The sequence below is a fragment of the Mastigoproctus giganteus genome, chromosome 14 (genome assembly GCF_048544385.1).
Source record: "Mastigoproctus giganteus isolate SK-2022 chromosome 14, ASM4854438v1, whole genome shotgun sequence".
Taxonomy (NCBI): Eukaryota; Metazoa; Arthropoda; class Arachnida; order Uropygi; family Thelyphonidae; genus Mastigoproctus; species Mastigoproctus giganteus.
Window position 1 is genome coordinate 76,729,360 of NC_143588.1, and position 24,254 is coordinate 76,753,613.

At 36.1% G+C, this 24,254-nt stretch overlaps 1 protein-coding gene across 1 annotated transcript; it reads right to left on the minus strand.

Moving 5' to 3' along the window:
- Window positions 1-1,240: 1,240 nt before the first annotated feature.
- LOC150075260 (venom allergen 5-like) lies at window positions 1,241-23,079 on the minus strand. The gene is made up of 9 exons (XM_090388416.1): window positions 22,819-23,079; window positions 19,713-19,800; window positions 17,910-18,088; window positions 14,157-14,254; window positions 13,644-13,768; window positions 11,835-11,981; window positions 7,089-7,351; window positions 5,516-5,603; window positions 1,241-1,662 (listed from the first exon to the last, which is right to left on the minus strand). The coding sequence occupies exons 1-9, from the start codon at window positions 23,077-23,079 to the stop codon at window positions 1,241-1,243; spliced, it is 1,671 nt and encodes a 556-aa protein (XP_090244542.1).
- Window positions 23,080-24,254: the final 1,175 nt, after the last annotated feature.

Below are 24,254 nucleotides of genomic sequence, written 5' to 3' on the forward strand. Positions count from 1 at the left end.
GCAAGTACAGGAAAACGCAAGAGCTGATTTCGTTTACTCCTCTATTTGCAATGCCCTCGTGCCAAAAGTAACAAAATCCCTCTTTTGTGATGCAGTCGAATATGGTAAAATTAAAATTAAAGCAATTTAATTTCCGCTTATAATAAATTTGGGAAATTAAATGCACTAGGCATAATCCTTATGGGTTTTTATAATTAACTATATAATATCGGTGTAAATACACCATAGTTAACCCATATATTTGAGCTACGATTGTAGCTCAAATACTTCGCAACTGAGATGGCTTGTTGTATTACCTGGGTACCTACCCGCTCACTGATGACGAAGCCAAAAAGCTTCGAAACGATCGTCTGGGTGGTGGTACCGCTGAAAATAAATAACAGTAGCCTTCTCTACTAGAGAAGCGTTATTTATTTGAAGTAATTCAATAGTAGCTATCTTGTTGTGAAGGCAACCACATTATGAGATACATTTAAAACGATGCCTTCTACGCTACAATCGTAGCTCAAATATATGGGTTAACTATGGTGTATTTACACCGATATTATATAGTTGCTTATAATAAAATATTGCAACGTCTCCACAGGGCGCCTGTAATACTGCCTAAAGATCAAAACACGATACAATTTTATTATTTTCCTTGTCTTTTCCTTCATTAATATCCTTGCATATTTCCTCTCGGCTTCGAATCTTGTTATTAATATGTGACTCATGTTTCAATTTCAAGGCCTCTTTCTGTTCTGGACTACTATTTTCATACATTTGGCACAACGAGCATTGATCTTTTTTCGGTATAAAAAACGAAAGATTAAATTCAAAATTGAATACTTTCTCATAACTGCATCTCTTTGCAAAGTCAAATCCTTTCTCTTTTCTCTCTTTCACTTACTTTCTATGCATTTCGGAAAGGGTTAGACTCCCATCCAAATATTGTTTTGAAGTTTGTTCCCTTAGATAGTGTGAATCAATTAATGGGAAACTGTTAATGTGTTCCTTTATAGAATTTTTTTAACTCCTCCGATAATTTCGGTTTATTTGCATTTATTCCTCGCTTTTCCTTCTCTAAAATTCCACATCCGGATTAATTTGTCCCCAATATCCAGTGTTTTAATAAAGAAACATTAACATACTCATAACCTTTATTCCCTCATTTAGAAAGTACTGTAGTAGGCAATATTATTACCTCCAGTTGATCCTTCCGTACGTTGTCGATACTATGGAGTCACTATAGAGGAATTATTTAAAATAAAGTTCGTTGCAAACTATGACTACCGAGTGCCCAATATCCTTTATGAATTTGTTGTTGCTTGTCTTCTGAAATTTTTGTTGCGCACTTAAGGCGGCATTTATTTCCACATGTTCCTTTTACTGATTTTGCTGGCACTTCCCGATTAGTTTCAGTAATGTATGCTAGACCTGAGTTTACTTTTTTAGGTCTTTTTGGCCTTTTCCTAGTTTTTTTAGCACATTCTTCAATGCCTGCTTCTTCATTCATCCCATTCTCTTCTTCCACGATATTATTTGGTGATATTCGAGGCGCATGTGAAGCATTAGGTGAGCTATCAGAATCTGATGAATTTTCACTTGGCAAGTAATTTTTGTCCATGTCAGAATCATCCAAATATTCTTCAGGTTCAAAATAATCTTCACTTTGTTGAGCATCTTATCCTACAAAAATAATGATATATCAAAATGTTGTCTCAGTTTTATGTATGGATGTGTATCAATACCAAGAATGATGCTTAATAAACACAGTTGTCATTCCAAAATGTTTAATCAATATAAAAGTTATGCTTTAACTAGCATCAATAAGTTTTTAAATTTACAGTTTTTTTATATAGCAAAAATTAACACATTTTTATAATTAATGATTGACAGTCCGAAAAAACATATAGGACATCCTATGTATCCTCTATTAACATAATTGATCTAACTTGAAATAATTGGATATCCGTTTAATTTAAGTATAAGAAAAAATAATTACAATAACAGCTACTTACACAAGGTAAAGAATCGCCACTCCGAACCATACTCTGGAAATGAACATCTTCAGAAACCCTTGCAGCTTCTACAGGTATATTAGTGTCAGCTCTCTCATTTGATTTAGAATCTGTATCATTCTTACACAACATATTAACCAAACAATATTTAGGCCATCCGAATAATTAAATTCATCTGTCTGTGTCTGTTAATTGCGTGTGTTCTATGGTCGATTTGTCTGTTTGTTGGACGAAAAACCCCACTTTCTGGGAAAAAAAGTCTTGCTATCTACGCCTGAGACCGACTAACTCGACCACGGAATGAAAAAAGCCCATTAAAGTTCCTCGCGTCAACCACGGGATTCGAACCCGGGCCTTTTCCACCCGGTGTGGGGAGGACGGTGACGATACCACTGTGCTACCGCGCAGACACAACATATTAACAATCCTCTGCTTTTTATAAATTTACCACTCGTGTCTATAATTAACAATACCAAACAGAGCAACTAGTTTTATTTACACGCAGCGTAGAACACGTGGTAAAAGTACAAGAATAATGTCACTAACAGTTCAGTTCGATAAGGCCAGAAACGGACAGACGACTGATAATATTCGCGCAGGCGCATTACATTTTACTGCAGCAGGGCCACAAGTCATGATGTGGCACTGGATTTTCTTAAGAAACTGAAGAACATAAATACTCCCTAACGGCTATTTTTAAAACTAAGTATATGGCCTGAATCTCCTTATCATTACCCTACACGTAACTCAGTTTTGATAAAAATTCGAGATGAGGCCATACTGCATTACATGTGCGATATACTGATCTTTCTTGATGTAGGTAAACCTTCCTTCCCTCAAGTTTGTAAGTAATCGATAAGACTGGGTGTGTGCACTACTGGCAGCTTTTTTGCTTATCCAGTGTGTTCTACAACGCCCACCAAATACTGTTTGCTTGGTTGGCATTTGCGTTATCTGTACCGTCACAAAATATAAAACAAAAATTACCTAGCATTATTGCTACCCTAGACTTAACGGTGCTATTCATTCTACACAGCTATTTGGAACAGATATCACTGGTTGAATGGCCACCTTCTGTCTCACTGGATAATAATTAAGAAGGGGAAACCCCCAATGAACTTTTCGTTATATAATCTTGTCATTTAATCTTGGAGCAACATTCAAATTCAAGGCATCTGACGAGAGAAGTGGTTGCAAAGTCTTCTCACTTGATGGCATTGGAGAAGATACGCAGACTAGCAATAGAGGAATAAGACTTGTTCTTGTTCCTCTATTTCTTGTGCTTGTGACAGTGTTTATTTAAACCTTTATGCTATTTTATTTATCGAATAAATCTTCAATTCTTAGAATTGATGTATTTTTACAATATGACATGGCAAACGATAGCCGTTGGGCTGAACGTACTAGTTTTAATTTAAAGAATAAAATAAACATTGACATTTTTATTAGCAACTAGCTTACTCAAGGCGTTAACTGGGCAGATATAATGGGCATACATTGTTGGATTTTCTGTGAATTAAGGCCCTCGTGGGTAGAACATTTGGTAGAATCGCCATCTTCCCCACACCGAGTGGAAAAGAGCTGAGTTCGATTTCCGTCGATGATGTGAGCAATTTCTATGGGCCTTTTCCACAACGTGGCAGAATAAGTCTCTCTCAGGTGAGGTTAACATGGTTTCCCTCCCGGAAACTGGATTTTTTGGTCCAGCAAACAGAAAATCGACCACAGAACACACGCAATTTACAGACAGTATACAGTATATGGAGCAATATGACCTTAAGCGCTAATGCTCCTAAAACCCTACTACAATTACTATAAATTAGGTTAGCATAGAAAATACTTGGTTTTAGTTCTACTGGGAGACATTTTTCGGAGATACTACAAGGGAAAGTCAAATGGACGAGTTAACTCTTCGGGCGTATGTTCAGAATGCTTAGCACGTTCGTATGATAATCAGTCTTGCATATTAAACTTTCAGCACTTCACGTCCATGTTGCATTTTAATGTATGCGTCACGGCTATTAACTGGATATACACTTGAAGCGAAAGGAAAACATTTTCATTGTTTGTTTTTATTTGTAAGGGTGATTAAGGGAGTCAAACACGAGATTCACAGAGGATTGCAAAAAATAATATTCTTTCCCTTTTCACCTTGGAAGATGGAACAATGGGGTTTGTCGTTCAGACATTTGCTCTTACAGTGTTGTCTTTTTTTTCAGGGACAATCATATTCCAACCTTTCAAGTAAGGTTGCCTAGATACGATGATGTAATTGGTTTAAAATAAACAAATAAGAAAAGCAATTGAAACAAGTTAATTTGTGATATATTACAATGGTCACCAATATAATTTCGTTTGCAATTACATAAATAAGTGTTAAGTGGAAGCTGTTGGTTTGGATTCAGTTCAGGAGACAGAATTCATTGGATTTAAGTCGTTCGAGCATTCAATTTTGGCAGCTGTTCAATATACAATGGTTGTTTGATGAATATACAAAACAATATACAATGGTTGTTTGATGAATTTCTAGTTTATCACAAAAAGGTTTATTATATAATGTTGACTTTATGTTATTTTTCGACTTAGTATCCTTATAACTCAATGCACCTTTTTCAGCAATGCTCCAGATTCATAATCCCAGTTTTGTAATCCCTTTCTTGAAGTTCTGGAAAAATGAGTGTGGCCGCTATCAGCTCATCATCCGACTCAAATATCCTTCAGGGAAAGTTAGTTTTTAGCTTCGAGGATAGGTGGAAATTATATGCGGATAGATCTAGTGAGTATGGTAGGTGAGACAACAATTCACAGTCAGCTTGATGAATTGAATTCATGGCAACAGCTAATGTGTGAACAGGTGCATTGCCCTGGTAAAACAAAAGACGTTCAATCGGGTTTCCTGGCCTCTTTGACTTGATTGCATCCCGTAATGTACTTAGTAAGTTAGTATAAATATTGTCCATTTATTGTTTGTCTCTTTTGGAAAACAATCTGTCAGAATCTTCCAGAAGACCAATGTCATTTTAACTTCGCGAAGAACTTATTGATGCTGTTGCACAGGCAACAATCTCATCTACCCATGTTTATTGCACTTCTTAAATTGCACGCGTTTTATGGTCAGTTTGACTATTTTGTTAGACAAAAATCTAGAATTTCTGGGGGGACCTTTCAATCCTCGCCTGTGACCGACTAACTGAATCACGGAGTGGAAAATGCCTATAAAAGTTCCTCGCGTCACTGACGGAATTTGAACCCAGACCTTTTATACCGTATGGGGAGCACCAAATACGGAGGATGCGGAAAGGTCAGAGAATGACCACCGCATATCCCCGAAGCAATATGGCCTTAGTTGCTAATGCTCCAAATAACAACAACTTTATACCGTGTGGGGAGGACAGTGATTATAACTACTGTGCTACTCGAAGGGCAGCACGGCTGAAGAAGGTGACATTGACTTTCTTAAAAAGAAAAACAATTACAAAGAATATATTTAGTACTTCTTAAAACTGTACACTTACAATCGCACGGGCCATCTACAACTGTTAGTTCCCTTATGTCCATGAATTGGGGAGTAGCTACATTTGGCACACTAAATGAAAGATAAAACTGCAAAAAAAAAAAAAAAAATCATCGTCCTTAAAATATCTCGTATATACAAATATTTATCACAATCTTTAAAATCATAAGTAAATTAATATTTCACTAAACATACGAGACAAAGTCGCCCGATTAATGCTGTTGTGGTCATGTTCAACGAGTTTAAAAATAAACGGAAGTGGTATGATGTAGTTCAAACTTTCTGCAACAGGTGGTAGTGCAGAAATTGTCTTGTAGGCTGAAAAGCTGCCAGTAACAATCAGTTTCGTTAGTAGCGTTAATTTGCGAGTGAGCAACGAACAAATATCAAATTTTGCTTTAAACTAGAAAAATCTGCAACAGAAACCTATAAAACGTTAAAAAGTGTTTATGGTGATGAAACGTTAAGTCGTATCATTGTGTTCGAATGGTATAAGCAGTTCAAAGACGGAAGTGAGGATGTTCGCGATGACCCAATAAGTGGGCGCACGTCAACTTCTCGAAATAAGGACAGAGTTGCAAGAGATCGTCATTTGGACCTCATAATGATGGCTGACGAGTTGGATATGAATAAGGAGGCGATTCATAAAATTCTGCATGAATATTTAGGAAAAAGGAAGATCTGCGCAAAATTTTTGCCGCACAGCCTCACGGATAAGTAGAAGCAGCGAAGAGAGAATCATGCGAAGACTTTATCCAGACTTTAAGACAATGTTAATTTCCTCGTGTGACCCAGAGACGAAGCGTCAGTGGACTCCAAAATCATCACCAAGGCTCAAAAACTTTCGTTTACAAAAGTCCAGGATCAAGACAATGCTGATCATGTTTTTCGACAAAGAGGGTGTAATACAAAAGGAATTTGTACCTGAAGGGGAGAGAGTCAATGCTGCATTTTACATACAGGTACTTCAGAGAGACCATTGAAGCCATTTCCCAGTGAGTTCGCAATTTCGAGAGAAAAGCAGCTTGTTTTTGTTGCACAGCAATGCCTTCACCCTTTCGCACTTGTGAAGACATTTCTCACAAGACATGGTATTGTGCAGAGCAACCAACTACCTACTCTCACTATCTAGCACCAGTGGACGGCTTTCTCTTTCACGAGGTGAGAACTGCCCCAAAGGAAAGAGATTTCAGGATGTTGAGGCATAAAGAACAGCGTAACATCCAAATTGAACATCATCTCTTCGGACGCCTTTGCTGATTCTTTCAGCAGAAATATAAAAACGGTATAATAAGTGCATTCAATCAGTTGGTGATTACTTTTAATAAAAATAAAACCATTTTTGAGCGAGTTCACTTCGTGTTCGTTTCATTTCACCAGTTCGGGAACTTTATTGCCACACCACGTATGTTAGAGCGTAGTTGATCTTTTAGCTATTATAATACACGAGTGTGACAAACAAATTTTCTATAATATCTGAAATATGTAATCATCGCTATACACACATAACCTGTTTAAATTGAATATATTGTAAACCAAAAACATTTATCAATAAATTAAAATCAGTCACTTACTCTGCTTTTTACAATCAAGTTCAGAACATAAAGTGCTGGCATCCACATAGAACTATCTCGTACCAAATTAAACATTAATGTTTCCTGTTTGTGTTCATCATCACAGATATGGCATTGTAACTCATTTCTTCCCTTTCGTCTGGCGTCCACAGGACCTTTTCTATAAAACATCTTAACACAAACTGTGCTACCTGCCTTGATTTCTTGAGTGAAATTTACTCTCGTCCTTTCTCCTGGCTTCAGTGTGACCGACCAGTAGAATCCTATAACAACACATACTTCTGAAAATTGGACTGTAGAAAAAGGCCTTCTGATAGTATGAACAATTATATGAACTTAAGATGTATAACTTTTTTTTTTACAAGAGATATATGATACACTATGTAAGGTATCCCCAAGCAATCGCTTATTATTACAGAAATCAATTTATAACTATATGAGCTTCATTGTATATTTTTCCTGTCTTTAGTGGTTATAATACGTGTTAATAAAACTAGACATGGTCTTACAGAAAAGACGCTAGCCCAACTTACTAGTTGTAGAAAGTGTTCCTTATATGTACGCATTACAGCACTGATCAAGTTCCTGTGGTATGTTTGGCAAATGTTAAAAAGTACCAAACTAACAGTGTTAGATCCAGGAAAAGATTCTAAGTTTGCTCGATTTATGTGAGCCCAATATGCCAACCTTACTGAGCTTCATCAAGAGCTGATAATTTATGCTGAGAACGCCATGGGAATGTGCCAAATGTATGAGTGGTGTTAAAAGTTTAAAGCTGGTGAACATCAATCACCGATAAAGAAAGCTGTGGTCTTTCCCTTTCTGATAGTGATGGATAGCTGTTGACACGATAACCACGTGACAGTCAATTTGAATAAGCGGCCATTTCAAAGCGTTTTTATTTTTAACCGATACATTAGGAATTTCTTATTAACTACTGTTTTAAATTTCTGACTGGGTCCCTTGAAGTTTAGCAGATGTCGACGTTCAAAGCATACACTGTAGTTGGATTGTCGATACACTTGACATTTCTTATGGGTAACTCAACAGCGTTGTCCACGAGAATTCGCAGCCCATGAGAAGTATTAGAAAAACAGATCTCAAATGACTTGATGGATGAATAGACGGGTCAGAGAATAGGCGCAGGTTTCAATAATATCCAACTTCATGAAACTGAGCCATCAATTTTTGAGCGGGTTCATGACTTAGAGCGAGGTATGGTCCCTCCCCATACACTAAAATTCGACATTTTATTTAAAAAATATTTTTTTTTTTACCTCAAGTCTTCCTCCTCCCACTTCAAATGTTTTCAGGGTTCCCGTATTTCCATTTAAGCCCATACCTCGGTGCCTATGAAGTGTTGATACTTATCAGCCCTAGATTTCTTTACTATGGTGTGGAAATACATATGTATAATATGAATAATTTAATTATATTTTGCTATTTTTTATTCTGCTTGAAACTCTGTTATTTTTCTCCAGCCAACAGCAAATTGACCACAGAACAGACGCAATTTACAGACATATTACGTAAGGCGCAATATGGCTTAAGTTGATGATGCGCTTAAAGACCCTACCACAACAGCTCTTAAGTAGGATCCCTGTCCACTTAAACGAATATTTCCCCAATTCTAGGTGGGCTATGGAAAGGATGTTGGTCTCAGGAACTGTTCTCTGCGAGTTCATCTCTTATATCTCTCAGCTATAACTGATCCATTTCGTGGCATACAAGTTCTTACAATCGTTGACAAAGATTTCTCTTCAGATCATTCTATCAAAGTAATGCTAACCGTACACAAGGAAGCACTCTTGCGGAAAGAAGGAATTAGCTCTGTTGTTCATTGGACCAACCACGATGTTCTTGAGTCAAGTTCTTGCAGTCCGCTACTCGCGTGCTAAATAGAATGAGAATGTAAGATGTAAAATCTTACAAATTAAAGTAAAGATTCTTGGTTTTTTTCTCAAAGTAAGATTAAAATAGAAGAACGTTAGATTTAGAGATGGGATAATTTAAGTGTGAGAGATTTAGAGATGGGATAATTTAAGTGTGAGAATTAGGAATGGTTGCAAAGGGGTAAACTATCAATTACCATAATACAAAAGAGCAAACAGGGACAGCAGGACTAGGTAACGGGGTGCCATTTGAGAATAGGCATGAAAAGGGTTGCTTGAGAACAAACAATAGGACGGGAGACGGGATTAGACGAAGAGCCTCCTTTGATCTAGAACACCGTGAGACCAAAACAGGAAGGGAGGGCTCGTCCAGTGTTCATTTCAAATTAAAACCGGCATCAGGCTGACTGATATTTGAGTTTTCTGATACTTTTAGAAAGAAAGGTGCAATAATAAAATAAGTGTTTGTGGAGGTTGCAGGTGGACATCAAAGGGTCATGCTGCCGGCGAGAAAAAAAGAAGAGGTTCGAAAAAAGGGTTGGTTTGCGCGCTAGGAAGACAGCTTCGGGAGAATGGCGTTAGCGAATGAAAAGGAACGTAAATTTAAACAGTAGGAGGAGGATTGGTTGGAGTCCTTGGGGGATGCCAGGCTTGAGGGGGCGGTGTAGAGTTCGGGGAACAAAAAGAGAGAGCGCGCGAAAAAAAGGAGTTTTTTTGGGAAAGAAAATGAGAAAGAATTGAGTGAAATATAGTGAGGAGATAGTCGATGGAAAAAAGTTGAAGTGAGGTTATCGGGAATGTAAGGGAGTGAGAACAAAAAGGGGTGAACATGTAAGGGGTGGTTAAAGGGAGTTCGGTAAACAGTGAGAATGACAGAAGAAGATTCACATAGATGACCAAGTCCACCAAGGAAGGCGATATTACCCCGAAATAGTCTTGAAAGGCAAAGTAACACACCTGGATCCGAAAGCAGCAGCCCTGGAACAGAAGGTAGCGGTCCTGACAGGCAGAGTAGCAGTCCTGAATGCCGTACGATATTTCCCTGGAAGCCGTAAGATATTGCTCTAGATGGTGGAAGATCCCTGAATGAGGAAAGGATAGAAGGCCCTAACGGAGACATCCTGCCAGAAATTTGAAGTAAGTGCCAAGTTTACATAAGCACTCTTTAAACTATAAGAAGGACTATAGGGAATAATAAGAGAATTATAGGGGAAGCTCGTATGGGAAATTATACACTAAGATGTATGTATGTACATGTAGATGAGTATAGTTGTGGTGTTAGAAGATAGTAATGAACGGAGAATATATCGAGATGGTCAAATCGCATGTAAATGAATAGAAGTAAAGTAGATAATATAGACGGGGTAATAAAAAGGGATAATTAAGTAAATACTGTTATATATGATGATCCAGTTGTACTATGGTGACCAAGTCAGAAGGTTTTTTTGTTTAGTGCTGGTATGAACCAGATAATTAAGATAAAAGCTAGTTAATAGGATGGTTTCAAATGGTATCATGGTAATTTAGCCAGAGGAGGTTTTGTGATTAGTATTGCTATATAAGAAGAAAGGATTGTACAAGAAAGTTGACTGTGGAAATTGAGTGTGATCCCAAAGAAAAATTGATGATGCATTAGAGAAGTTATCTTAATGGAAATTCATGAAAGTTTTAATATCCTTGTGCTAAAAAAGTGATGTACATGAATATAAATTTACATAACCAATTAGTTCATACAATGTGTCATATATGTGGTGTTATCATGTTATAATATGTGCATAATTATTCTTAATTTCTTGTCTTGTATATATGTGTAATAAAGATTTGTATATAGCTTTAATGAAGTTGTGACTAGTCATTTTGAACACGCAGACCAATGCGAAGGAGGAATATAGTTAATATAGAAATTCCCAAGAACCCGATTTCTTCTGTGAGATATACGAGTCAGATGCAGAAGGTGGGGTAAGGAAAGGAGAATAAATTAAAGGTTCAAACAGAATAAAAATAGGTATAAAAATAAAAACCCCCCACAAGAACCTTTCGTCAGTGGTCATAAAATCCTCTTTGGTCAAGATTTCATTTGGTTTATAATTAATACTAGTCTTCCTGAGGTTCGAGATGCGCATCAATATATATCAGAAAGACAGATTTACTTTCCTGTGGTCCCTAGACAATCCACGGTGCAGTTACTTATATTTAAATGTTGGAAATTCGATCCAATTATTTAGTTTGTCAGTGGCAGAAATCAAATAACTATTACCACTTGGCGAAGTCGAGGAAAAGCCTCGACTCAAGAAATGATTCAAAGGGTGAAGTACCACAATGATCAATTTCACAGGTAGTCTACAGCCAGCACTTCTTTTGATAAGGCAACGTTGTAAGACTTCTTTCTATCTTTGACAGCTGATATCACAGCCACATCACTGTAGTATGATGTCTTCAGTTGGAGTATCATATTGAAGAATCCATATTGTCATTAGTCGATGAAAGGTTGTCCCTCCTTACACCGTGAAGTCATTATAAACCGTTCTTCACCAATCTTTTCGAGACAGTACCTTCATCAGGGAAATTACATAGCCACGGCCTATAACGTCCTGGATGATCCCTCACGACTATAGCATAAGCTATGGGACTGCTAGCACAGTAGTTACAATTCAGAAATTTTCCACGCGGTGGGGAAGCTAAAAAAAAAAGTACCGTAGGAATGGACTGCCTCCTGTTTTCTTTCTGTAGTTCGCTGACATAATTTTGACTAAAGCATGAAATAAAATTGAAGCTATTGACATTAAATAAGTGTGTGCGTGTAAATTTTCTTCTTCTTGCATCTGATTTATTTATCGCAGGTGACTAAACTTACCACTTGATGTGTTTTGTCTTTCCCACTCTATGCCGTCTACCATAGGATTACAAAAAGAGGTGTTGACTTCCTCAAAGTTGCACCAAATGTGAATCTTTGTGTCAGGGTCAGGTTTTGCGAGGTTCGGAAAGAAGCCCTCAATCGGTTCTGAAAATAAATAAATAAAATAAAATAAAAATAGATTCGAGATAGAGAGAGAAAGAGAGAGAGAGAAAGAATTCCATGTCCACGTGATTGATTTAGAAACTAAAGATAATCAGTCTTCCCTTATAGATGATCGCTATTTTGAATATACAGTGCAGGGCTTGCAATTCTTCAGGGACCCAGGCCGGGAGCTTAATATCACATTCAGGACAAGAATGTTGCAAATCGCAATTGTCTTGCAACAAAATATCCAGGTTAATCGCCCCAAAGGAGATTTTGACCAGGGCAAAAGAGTAGAAAACTTGCTTCTTGTCCAAATGGTAGTCGAGCATACCGATCACTTACCAAAGTAATTACATTTACTTTTAATAATCGACAAAAAAATCTACAAACTGAAAATAATAAAAATGTGTTTTTATCTTTGTTTTTTTTCTCAGCTCTAGACTTCTCTGCACGTATTAAATGCTATTTACAATTCAGATCCATTTCTGAATTATTTTAATTAATATTAAAAGTTTTAATATTGGTTTCATCCGGTAGATGGCACCACATTCTCTCATTGAGAAGGTTAACAGTTACGCGATAAATGAGTAAACAGTTAAGAGCTACTACAGTCCATTGATTAGGTTTTAAAATGCAGTTCCATATTGATTTACTTTAAGGATAAAAGGTCTTTAATTTCAGGGTTAGTAGCATGTGCTTGTATGCTTTTTGTGCTGACACTTCTTAAAGAAATAGCAAGTGCTATGTCTTCACTGGTCCAATGATTTTTTTTTTTATAAAGAATATTTAAAATAAATAAACATCTATATTTCTGGGCCAGAAATAAGCAGCATATACTTTATTTAATTAATAATTACACGAAATTATTCATATTATAATAGTCATTAATATTTTAAATTAATCACAGTATTAATAAAATTATAAAATGATTATTAAAATATGGATTAAGAGGCAGAATCCTCCTAATTACAGTTAATGCAATTGCTTTAATGCTCACAGCAGAACTGCCTTCATAACGAGTTGCTCAGGTATCGCACTACTTTCAAGCAAATGTTTAAAGGTAGGCAATATCAGGGCACGCTGCTGTGAAAATTAATACCATTGCATTAAACCGCTTAAATTCAACTGGCTGAAAAGAAAATTTGTCATCGCTAACTATCCGAAGAGGAAATTCTTGGTGTTATGTGGAGAATATTAATCTTGAAAGAGTAGTTTCAAGTACATGATGATTTGCAGTTCTTCTTTTGAGTCATCTTTCACGGACACATTTTAAAACCTGGGGATATTCCGGGGATGTCTGGCACCCTTATTTTACATGCAGTTCGTCACTTCTTATTGTCGGAGATTTCAGTTTTTCGTACGAGGACTCTTTCTCAAGCTCTACTTTCTTATTTTCATGGAGTAAATTTTGAAGAATTTTCTTATTCAGTCTTTTTTTTTCTTTCATCGCTTTCTTCCCTACATCCATCACTGATGGTGTAATCAGTGATGGTCTGAGCAGAATTGTGTTTGGAAATTTTTAACGATCGCTTTCAGGTCGCTTGCACAACACAAAATGTTTTTGTATCCACGCAAGAAGGAAAGCAGAGAAAAATACATAATATAAATATCCCATTAATGAAATGAAACTAAATTATTTGGAAGAAAAATAAATATACTTACTGCACAGCCCTGGAAATTCAGTATTGATACCATACTCTTCACATGCCTTACCGCAACATGTGTTCTTGGGACATTTGCTGCATGGTGGTCCTTGTTGATAGACTGGCTGAGCTTGAACATTACCGCTAGAATGCAATAACAATATTCAGTTAAAGTGCTAAGCAGTGTAGACCTGTTAGAACTTGTTTCAATGAACACTTACATGATACTAGATATTTTCAGAAATTCATTTACATTTATAAATCGCAAATATCAAACAGTATGGAATCAGTCAGAAATAATTCCGTTGGGGACGGAAGGAGCTTTCATAGCTGAAATTATTTTAAATGAATTGAATTAACTGAAATCAAAATTAGTCGTATTCTTAATCAGGTATTTCGATAATTTAAAATTAAATATTAATCAATTAGATGTTACAATTAAATATTAGTGATTAATTGAATACCATTAATTAAATATCAGTAATTAACCAATATCAGTAATTAAGATTGACCAAGTTTGTTCATTACTTACGCAGGCCCGTAGTTGCATCCATAAAATTGCTTCACCATACGTCTTTCTGCGTAAAGGACATAACCACATCCAACCCTATAAGTGTTACTCCATACCAGCTGCATGAGGAAAGAGGGAAAATAAAAGCAAGTAGAAAAAATTAGCAACCTCTGACATAGTGATATTCCTATTTCTTTTAAGCATGTTTTTGTCTATTTGAATAGGCCTGGAAATGATATTATTTACACGATGATATTTACGCAGCGCGCTGTCATGAGGGATCATATATTGCGCTGTTTTAATTACATGTTTTTGTTACACATGAAATCATGAACACAAGCCTGTGTTCATGATGCCATCTGCATGTTGCCTGGGATGAAAAACCTGGAATAACTCACGAAGAAACCCTATTCCCTGCGCGTGAGATCGGCTAATTATAGCTCCAATTGGATAGGCCTTTAAGGATTCATAGAAGCTTCGATGGAATTCGAATTCAGACCTCTTCAAACGAATGGTAGAGAAACGCTGTACTGTCAGGAAGCTGGAATGGGCCTGAAACAGAAAATCGCTGACCTGATCCGACGAGAAATTGTAAGCCTGTTTTCGATTGCATTGATTTGCTTTATGTATTCTAGTGAGGACTCAGATTTGGACTACGGTAAGAAATAACAAATGAAAATCAGGTTAAGATCCTATAGCAAAAGCAAACCATTAACACCAATAGATGGTATCTAGTTTTATAATAATTTTCTGTTTTCTAGTTATATTAATAAATTCTCATATACTTTAAAAATAAATTATATATTTAATATATAATAATAGCTTCTCTAGTTAATATATATTAACTAGAAAGGTAAAATGCAAGAAGCTAACGTATAAACAGATGAGCCATGATTACTTGATCATAATAGGAAAAAAAATCATACATAGTCAGCAGGAGAGTTGAATAAGTTCGTTGCAATATTCACAGTTAAGAGACCGTTCGAACAAGGAAGGAACAGGAACGAGAAAACAAATTACTCTAAAATAAGTGACATAACAATCTTGGAGAAATCTGATGGATAAATTACTGAAGGTGAGAGAACGTTGGATCTAGGAGTGGACAGGACACATCCTGTTATACTAAAAAAAAGGCAGCAAGTGAGTGTACCATTCCGTTGAGGATTTTAATGAGATCATCGTTAGACGACGGAACTATCCCATGGACTGGCGAAACTGGTCTCCCCAATCCACAAATAGGTGCCTAAAAGGTGATAGGAGAATATAGACCAGTGTAGCAAGGATCAGTTCTGCGAACCTTCCCAAGTTTGTGATTATCCTTACTGAAATTAACGGAAAGCTGTCGAAGTTCTCTGATAATTTAAAAGGTGGGTAGAGTAGTTAACGATCAGAATCAGGTTATTGTTTGAAAATGACTTGGATCGGGTGCAGACATAGTCCGAAAATTACAACTGAATTTAATGCTTCTAAATAATTCTTTTATACCTGAAAAACAGCAATGCAGGAGTTACTTATAAGCGAGGGAGAGAGCAGTTAAAAGTGGTTAAAGATAAAAAAAAACTTAAAGGTTACGATCCAGCCAAATATGCTATGCTGTCTGTGATTAATAGGACTTTCCATTTGGAAGAAGGATATTATTGCCCCTCTCTATAAGACGGTGATGAGACCGTATTTAGAATATTGCATTCAGGTCTGGAGATCACACCTGAAGAAAGATTAAGTTTTCAGAGAGGGTTGAAAGGCGAGCATTGTTGAATAGCTCTAATCGAAAGTGAAAAACTGCTTATATGATGCGGACTGCAAAGCTTGGTAATTCAATATCTTAGAGAACTGATTGAAACTCGTATAAGTGTATACTGATCCCTTTACCACTGATGCACCTCACTGCCAAGTTAAAATTCTGCACCTCAATGCCAAGTTAAAATATTTCAGTTGGTACATACCAGACTACAAAAAATGTTCGCCATCTTTATTATTATTATTATTTTATTTATTTTTTTCGTCGATCGCGAAAATCTATTTCTCGCCTTTGTGATCTAAAGTATACCCTGGATATGGGGAATAATCTTTATTTAGAAATTGATACTTTATGCGACACTTTACTCTCGGTAATACAGCCAATCGAAGTTTCTCATTTCACGCTGAGTACACCGTGGATTTCTAAGGACAGGTCCAAGGAAATATCGAAACTATAAAAGATTTAAAAAGAAAATTAAATAAAATAACAAACTCACTCTTTATTACACATTTATAGATACAGTATTACTGAAATAATAATTAATCATCATTTTTGTTCCACTGAGGACTATTTTCTGTATAAAGTAGTTTATATATATGAAAAAAAAATATAAGCTAGCTTTCTATGTGATCATCGTTAATCATAGATTGTTTGTCAAAGATTATTTGTCTTTTTTTTTATTTTTCTCTCAGTTTGGAATATCTGTAGTAGAAATGTATGTCACATTTATATTAAATGAATATACAGAGCAGATATCCTGCTCACTGCATTAAATACACTGGTCGAAACAATTACAAGTCACTGCACAATCTACTGCAGACAGCAGAGTAACGTGAAGATGTAGTTTACTTAGTCATCCAACAAATACAGGCCGTGCATGTGTACATTCATGAGTGCAACCGTTTCGTTAAATACTCGGCCTTAAACAAATCTCATTCGTCAACTACAGCTCAAAAAGCGCTACAATCTGTACAGGAAAGATTCTCCCTCTCTCTCTCTCTCTCTCTCTCTCTCTCTCTCTCTCTCTCTCTCTCTCTCTTGCTCGTCGCAATTGACGATAAACACCATCCAGCTACTTGGACGCTTTGCAGCTGCGACCGGGATGAAAGTGTTAATCCAAACTGTCTGAAATCGTCTGCATAGACACGGACTTTATGCGAGACGAACTATGGTGTATGTTCCATCGAGTTCACGAATTGGATTTTAAGCAGACGAACTCCTTGTTCCTTCGCCTACAGCACCGCGTGTTCTTCATAGATGAGTCTATATATGGCCTGCAGTTGGATTCTTGTCTGTTCCTAGTGTGGAAACTTTGGATATGTAAAGAATTCAGTCAGTTCGATAGAGGTGGATTGCTGGTAGGAGGTGACATTAGCCTCCAAGATCGTACAGACCTCCTGCGGCGCATAACCCTTCTCTGTGCTGGTGCTGTACGCGAACGAGCTCTTGTTCGTTTTCAATAGACGAGAACTTAACCACGTGGGGCACAGCTAGTCAGAAACATGTTGGAGGAGAGGAGCATCGTCCGTATGAATTGGCCAACCTGATCCTCCGACCTGACCCTACTGATCACGTCTGGATCGCCCTTCGGAATGTGTATAGAAGCTCGTCCTTACTGTCCAATAACGCTTAATCACTAGAAACAGCACTTATAGAAGAGTGGCAATTGATTCTGATCATTGATCTCTTGATTTTATTGATGTATCACTAGTGTGAAACGTGTCTGGATATTTCAGGGGACCATAAATCATACTAAAATCGTTTTCCATACAAATACCATCCATAACAGTGACAAAAACTGTTTGTACTTGCTTGCAGTACTTTGCTTCTGATGTGTCATGAGTCCAATAAAGCCGCAATTATTGTTTACTTTGAGTTGCTTTGTATGTTTGTATGTTTACCACATACACTGACTACGTCATGAAGTACGCTTGTGATCTTATTTACACAAACATCCTTTACACCTGTGATCCTCTAATTGTTTTGACCAGCATATGATTTTAAAGTAATCAATTTTACCAATCACGCCGCCCTACCTGAGTATAATGGCCAACCATAGGAGATGGCGGAGCAATAGAGTGATTTTCAACGTACTCAGAACGGAAGTCGGTAACTTCATCATAAAAGCGTTTCAGGGTACTTTCCCAGTTTGGCATAGGCTGTTCAGTACCACTAAACATTACCACAGCTATGTTTTGACCAACACTGAAGCTATCTGAAAGAAAATTTCACCAAGAACTCACCAAAACGTTTCAATAACACTTCAAATTCTCAATATGGAAAAAAGTTTTTAAAAAATTAATCAAATCTTTGTATGTTTATCATAAAGTGTTCTTGTTATTTTCTTCTTCAAGCACTGTGCTCTTGAAATGTTTTCGTATAGAAATTCCAGCTGGCCATCTAGTATACAGATGAAATACAGAATTAAAACAGAATTAGAGATAAAAATCCAGAAATAAAATGAAAAATTAAATTAAGTTAAATTTTACTGTTGTGAAAGATGAGCATAGTTGGTGTGGGTTTTTAGCTTTATGGGGAAATGAGAGCAGTGAGTTTTAGGCGAATTGATGCTGGCGTAACCGAGTGATCAATATGACCTTGAGGTAGTCCGGTATTAATTGAAGCTTGAAGAGACTGACAACCATCCACCATCGCGTATAGCGAGGTTCCAGAGATAAAAGCAGCATACCAAAAACTAGAAATTTGCTTTGAAGGTCTTTATTCCAAACCTGATCAAATGCAGTTGAAATGTCTGCGAAAAGTATATGAGTTTCTTCGAAATTTGTTGTGAAATTATGGAAAGATGAATGACGTAAGCGGAGCAGTGCAGTAGTAGTTGGGAGCCGGATATTTGGTTGGTTTGAGGTCTCCCTTTCTTTTTTTTAACTATGCTGGGATTGCTTCTATGTTCTTCTGCATTATAGGATTTCTTCTATGTAGGGACTCAAATGCGTCACATCCAACTCATCTTCCTTTTACATGTCCCTGAATGTGAGTCAACAGCTCTCCTTGTGGATGAACATTGAGCGAATAATTAGCGATCATTAATCAGACTGAAGATTTTATGATAATTTATGAGCTGACAGGATAATGTACTAGTCTGTCATTTTTTTGTTAATATAGAAAGGGTTCAGTAACAAGAGCAGCACATTAATTGGGCGGCAAAGACTTCAATTGTTAGTAATAGTCTGGACAGGAGTGAATTTCATGCAAACAAAAATACCACTGGAACAAGAAAGTATAAAAAAGCAATATAAACCAGGAGTTTCTTCTAGAACACAGCCTCAAAAAAAAAAAAAAAAAAAAAAACAATCAGTGTGATGCCATCAGAACCAGAACAGTTGCTTCTGTCACAGGTTCCAGATTCTAATCTCTTTCTAGTAAAAAACTAAAAGAAATCTTGAAGAAGGATGTAATCGTTATGATAAGAAGATATATACTAAGATCATAATTGCAAGGGTTGTAAGAAAAGCGGAATGCACTGCGTCAGTGTTATCTTAAAAATGAAAGTTGCAATAGAACCAGCAGTGGAATATTCTCAGAGTGTTCGTATTTAGAATAATTAAGATCACACTGTCTTAGATACACTTTACACTTATCTTAGATAACCAAGCCAGTTCTCACAACGATTTTAAAATATCGCACAGCTGAAAGCAGGTGGCGCATTTTTCGTTTGCCTTCCTTGCTTTTCTGAGTTGATAGCGAAAATGCTCTTATGTTGTATTTTAAACTTACCTGTGCTTCCATCTGTGAAAACACAGCAATGTCAGCTAAGAACGATACCAAATTAGTGTCCTTAAAGGAAGAAATTACAAGACAGCAGTTTGTAGAGTACTCACCCACCAGTCTCTGATCTCTTCCGTCGTGTTGGAATCTGCACTGCTCCACATGCTTCTGAACTACAGCAGCCAATTCGTCATCCCATTCCTAGAATAGGAAAACAGGAAAGTTAGATAAAATCCTGTTATGTTTGTTGTTGTAGTAGGTAGAGTAGTTAAAAGTCGCTCCCCCAAGGTAACTATGGCAAGAGAGCACACGATATCATTGAATTTAGAGTGAAATATTCGTAAAAGGTGACAGAATGTAGTCTCATTGTGACACCATTAGAATTTCAGGAACGGTACAATGTTTATTAGTATGGTGCATAACTTGGGTTCTCCCGAGAAATAATTTGGTAGGTGTTATGGTCAGAGGTGTGGACTGCTACCTCAAATATGATAATTATAGGGATGATTGTCTTTAATAACCCATTGACTGCTGAGATGTATGTACTAAGATATTATTCAGCGGTCCGCCCACTTAAAGGATGTAAATGAGAACATTATGAAACTGCAACTTTACTCGGAAACTTAGAAAGTGATTTACTATCACACGCATAGAGAAAGCCAACTGCACAACTGCGAAAATCAGAAGATAGACTTTAGAAATGTCAAGATCAACTACCTGAATTTCTAAAAATTTCAAATTTCAAAAATATGGTTTAATAACTATAGCAATTCTTAAGTTGACCGCGAATTCTTAAGTTGACACCTTCCACCTGATTAGAGATCGCCAATATGGATTCCTTCAGGACCAATCCACTTATGATAGCTTGGCTAATGTTGATCATGCCTGGATAAATTTTTAGAAATTCAGGCATTTGATCTTGATATGTCTAAAGTCTGCTTTCCGATTTTCGGAATTAGGTAGCTAGCTCTCTCTCTGGCAGCACAGTGTGTGTGTCATAGTTCATTACTTTCTAACTTCACGACTAAAGCTGGAGGTTTCCAAGGTTCTGTTCCTTTTTTCCTCCTATAAGCTAATGACATCCTTCGATTTACGCTACATTAGACTTTCCAGTTTGAAAAATCCTACTTTGCACAAACAGCCACAATCTTTTCCAGTCTCTAGGTTATTCTTTAGTGAGAAGAAGAAAACTTAATCAATTTCAATTCTTCTAAAATCGAGTCTTCTCTTATTTTTCTTGAAAGAACGTCTGATGCTTTCGTGATGATCTTCAACGTCCAGGTTTCTAGATACTTATCTTCACTGAGGATATCCCTGACTTATCTTTCTTAGCATAAATATATCTAATCTTGTAATTCTAATCTTGGCATAAACACATCACAAATATTGCTCTCTCTGCATCGAAAAAAAACTAGATTTTGTTTTTCGCTCTTGGCATTAATTTTCTTCCAAACAGCTACTTACCCTGTACAAACATCAGATCCACCTGGCTATGGAATAATATTATTCCCACGGCTGGGACAGTGCATCCAAAACTCTGTCCAGAGGACAGCAGTCAAATTAATTAATTTTTCATCACTGTCTGTCACACAGGCGCTCAGTTTTTACTTCGTTCCTTTTCTGTAGATATTTCTTGCAAGCCAGTTCAAACACATTTTTCGATTAGTCAACACAATCACAATTCAACAATTCGCTGGACTAATTTTTCCTCATTCATCTTTCTGTTCTTTGGAACCTCATTCATCTACTTTTGTTCTTTGAAACCACCCTCATTCACATGTGTTTCCTAATGACTATAACCTTCCAAAATTTAAGTCCAATGTCAAGAAGTAGTTTTTGTCTTCTGAATATATATATATACGATAATAGTGTACAATAGGTTCCATTAACCAATCGTGTTTAAGGTTACTATTATAGTACAGTAGGGTAATCAGTATTGCCGTGGTGATACGAAGGTACTAAACCATTCTCGAATCAATGTAGCTGAGTTCGTTGATTTTTTCTCCTTTTTTTTCATCGGTTTTTTCTCCTGGAAACTCGGCTTTTTCATCCAGCAAACAGAAAATCGACCAGAGAACACATGCAATTTACAGACAGTGCACATTTTTCACACCGTGGCTAAGTTAGTCGGTCTCGAGCGAGGAGAGCAAGATATTTCCTCCCAGAATCCCAGATTATTTTCATCCAGAAAAACAGCCAAATCGACCTGCAGACACGTCCAATTTACATACATAATGCACATGGTTGTATGAAGTTGTTCCCTCGGGTAACCTTAATACGAAATATTTTTAATTTCATACTAAAGAATGAATCTTCAGCTTGGTGGGGCAAAATTCATCTCAACTTTTTATCCATATATCCAAATATAACTTCCAGGATGAAATACAGAACTATAGACCAATTAAGTTATCCAATTCCATACCTAAAGATTTTAACACAATATAGAAGTGCCTTGCAAATTTATTCACTCCTTTTAATACCAATTTTTATCGCTTAAATTTTAGATTTTTTTAAAAATTTCTCTGTACACTGTAGAAAGAAAAACTGTAAAAGAAAATGTTAACTGACTTCAAGTTATGATTATTAATTGTTTAAAGTTAACCTTTATCAAATGTTTGAATACTGAAACTACCCAAGTCGTTACTTAAATTTTCTCTTTGTCCACAGTAATTTAGGGGATCATTTTTGAAACCACAGGCCGACTTTTTTTTTGCACCATAATCAGTTTGTTATTTTTTTGAAACAAAATAGTTCGAAATTTTGCCACCAGGAGATAAACGATTTATTCACTTCAATAAACATATCAGCTTTTACGTCTTTATAGAAAAGATTTAAAAATAATAATAAAGTTGAAAAAATAATTCGAAATGAAATTTCCAATTGTGATAGGTTTGTTGGATCTTAATTGATTTGATGGGTCCAGAAAGAGTATACGATAATAATATAATTATTTTATTAATTGAATTATAAATTTTATATAATTAAATTAATAAATTACTAATATAAATAAATAAAACTTTTTATTAGTATATTAGTAATTGAATATAGCACAGAGTGACAGAAATAATTAGCTAATTTAATTAATATAATTTGATTATTTAATAAAATAACCCAACACCTATATTTATTATATTAAATATTGTTTATTTTTATGGAGAAGCAGCAATAATAGTTAGCCTATTCGCCAACTTACTGTTATTGCAATTGCTAATTTATTACCATTTCCATCATATCGCTTGCTGATGGCTGCGAATTTCTTGTTTCATTTCCTGTTGCAACTAGATTTCTTAATCTGTTATGTGTGCTGATTATAACGGCCTTATCCTCTTCACTAACGCCTCTTTGCAATATTCTGCATGCTTTGTTTATTGGTTTACACATTGTATGTCGTACACTTAGTCGACGATAGATGGCAGCACATTCTTCTTCTGCAAGAAGTACAGTTGGTAAGCACAATAGTAATACTACAGAGAGCTTCATTTTTAAGATGGGAAATCTCACTGAAAAATAATAATGCCCGATATAACAATCAATTATTAACAAATCATTTCATTTTATTATTATAAAATGGTAATTTGTATAATTAATGAAAATGAAATAAATGATCTTCCATTGGGTGTAAATGTTACCCGTAATATTGCAGAATTTCGGGATAAAAAATCCAAGAACGATTTTGGGGAAACTTATAACTCTGCTTGAAATTATAAAATTCAGTGCAGTTGACAACCAGATGCCAATTCAGAAGAATGGAAACTCACGCTGCACATGAAGAGTAGGGGCATTACTGCCTTATAAGGGAAAAGATCCTGAAAATTCTATCAATAAAATCCATATTGATCTATAAAAAGTTCAGTGTCAATTATTCATTCCCTTAGTGTTAATAAAGATAAAACTTATTTGTTACTCTTAGCTGTCATCATAAGAGCAACAAGGACAGGGGGCAACCACTGGAGAATATTCCTAATTAAAAAAGACTACAGAAAATGCCTTTTTATCCTCGCTAGCATCTCACTATCGCTTAAATAGCTTTTAATTTACAGCAATGATCGCAGTTTCAATTGCAAGTTTCAAATGCTAATAAGACATGTAACAGCACGCTTACTTTTCTAAATCTGGCGAAGACTCGCATCTTAACATTGATATGAAGGTGTCCATTAATTCGTGAGGAACATGGATTATGTCAACATCTAAAGTGCAAATATATATTGGGAAATCTGGTTTTTATACGATGAAAGAGTAGTAAATTGATACTGCAGGTGTGGGACTGTAATGCGTTGTTGAAAATGAGAGAAACAATGTAATTTAGATGAATGGTTAGTTAAAAAATAGGTAAGATTGAACATATCAATTATGTTTATTAATGATACTTTTGGTTTACGTCCTGACAGGGCCTTGCAAATGAGGGATGCGCCGTACCAGGGGCCCAATCGAAGGAGCCATAAAAGTCAACATAAATAAACGAGGCCCCTTCTTTTGCATTAGGGCCCCAGGTACCTCCTCACAGCCCTACGTCCTGATATCGATTTTTACACAATACCTACTGTATTTTATTCATTTATAAAGTTACTTTTATATTGAATTTACAGATATAACCAAGGGTTTTCAATAACCGCGCTTCGAGTTCGTTCTAAACGGATGAAACTGCAAATAAATAA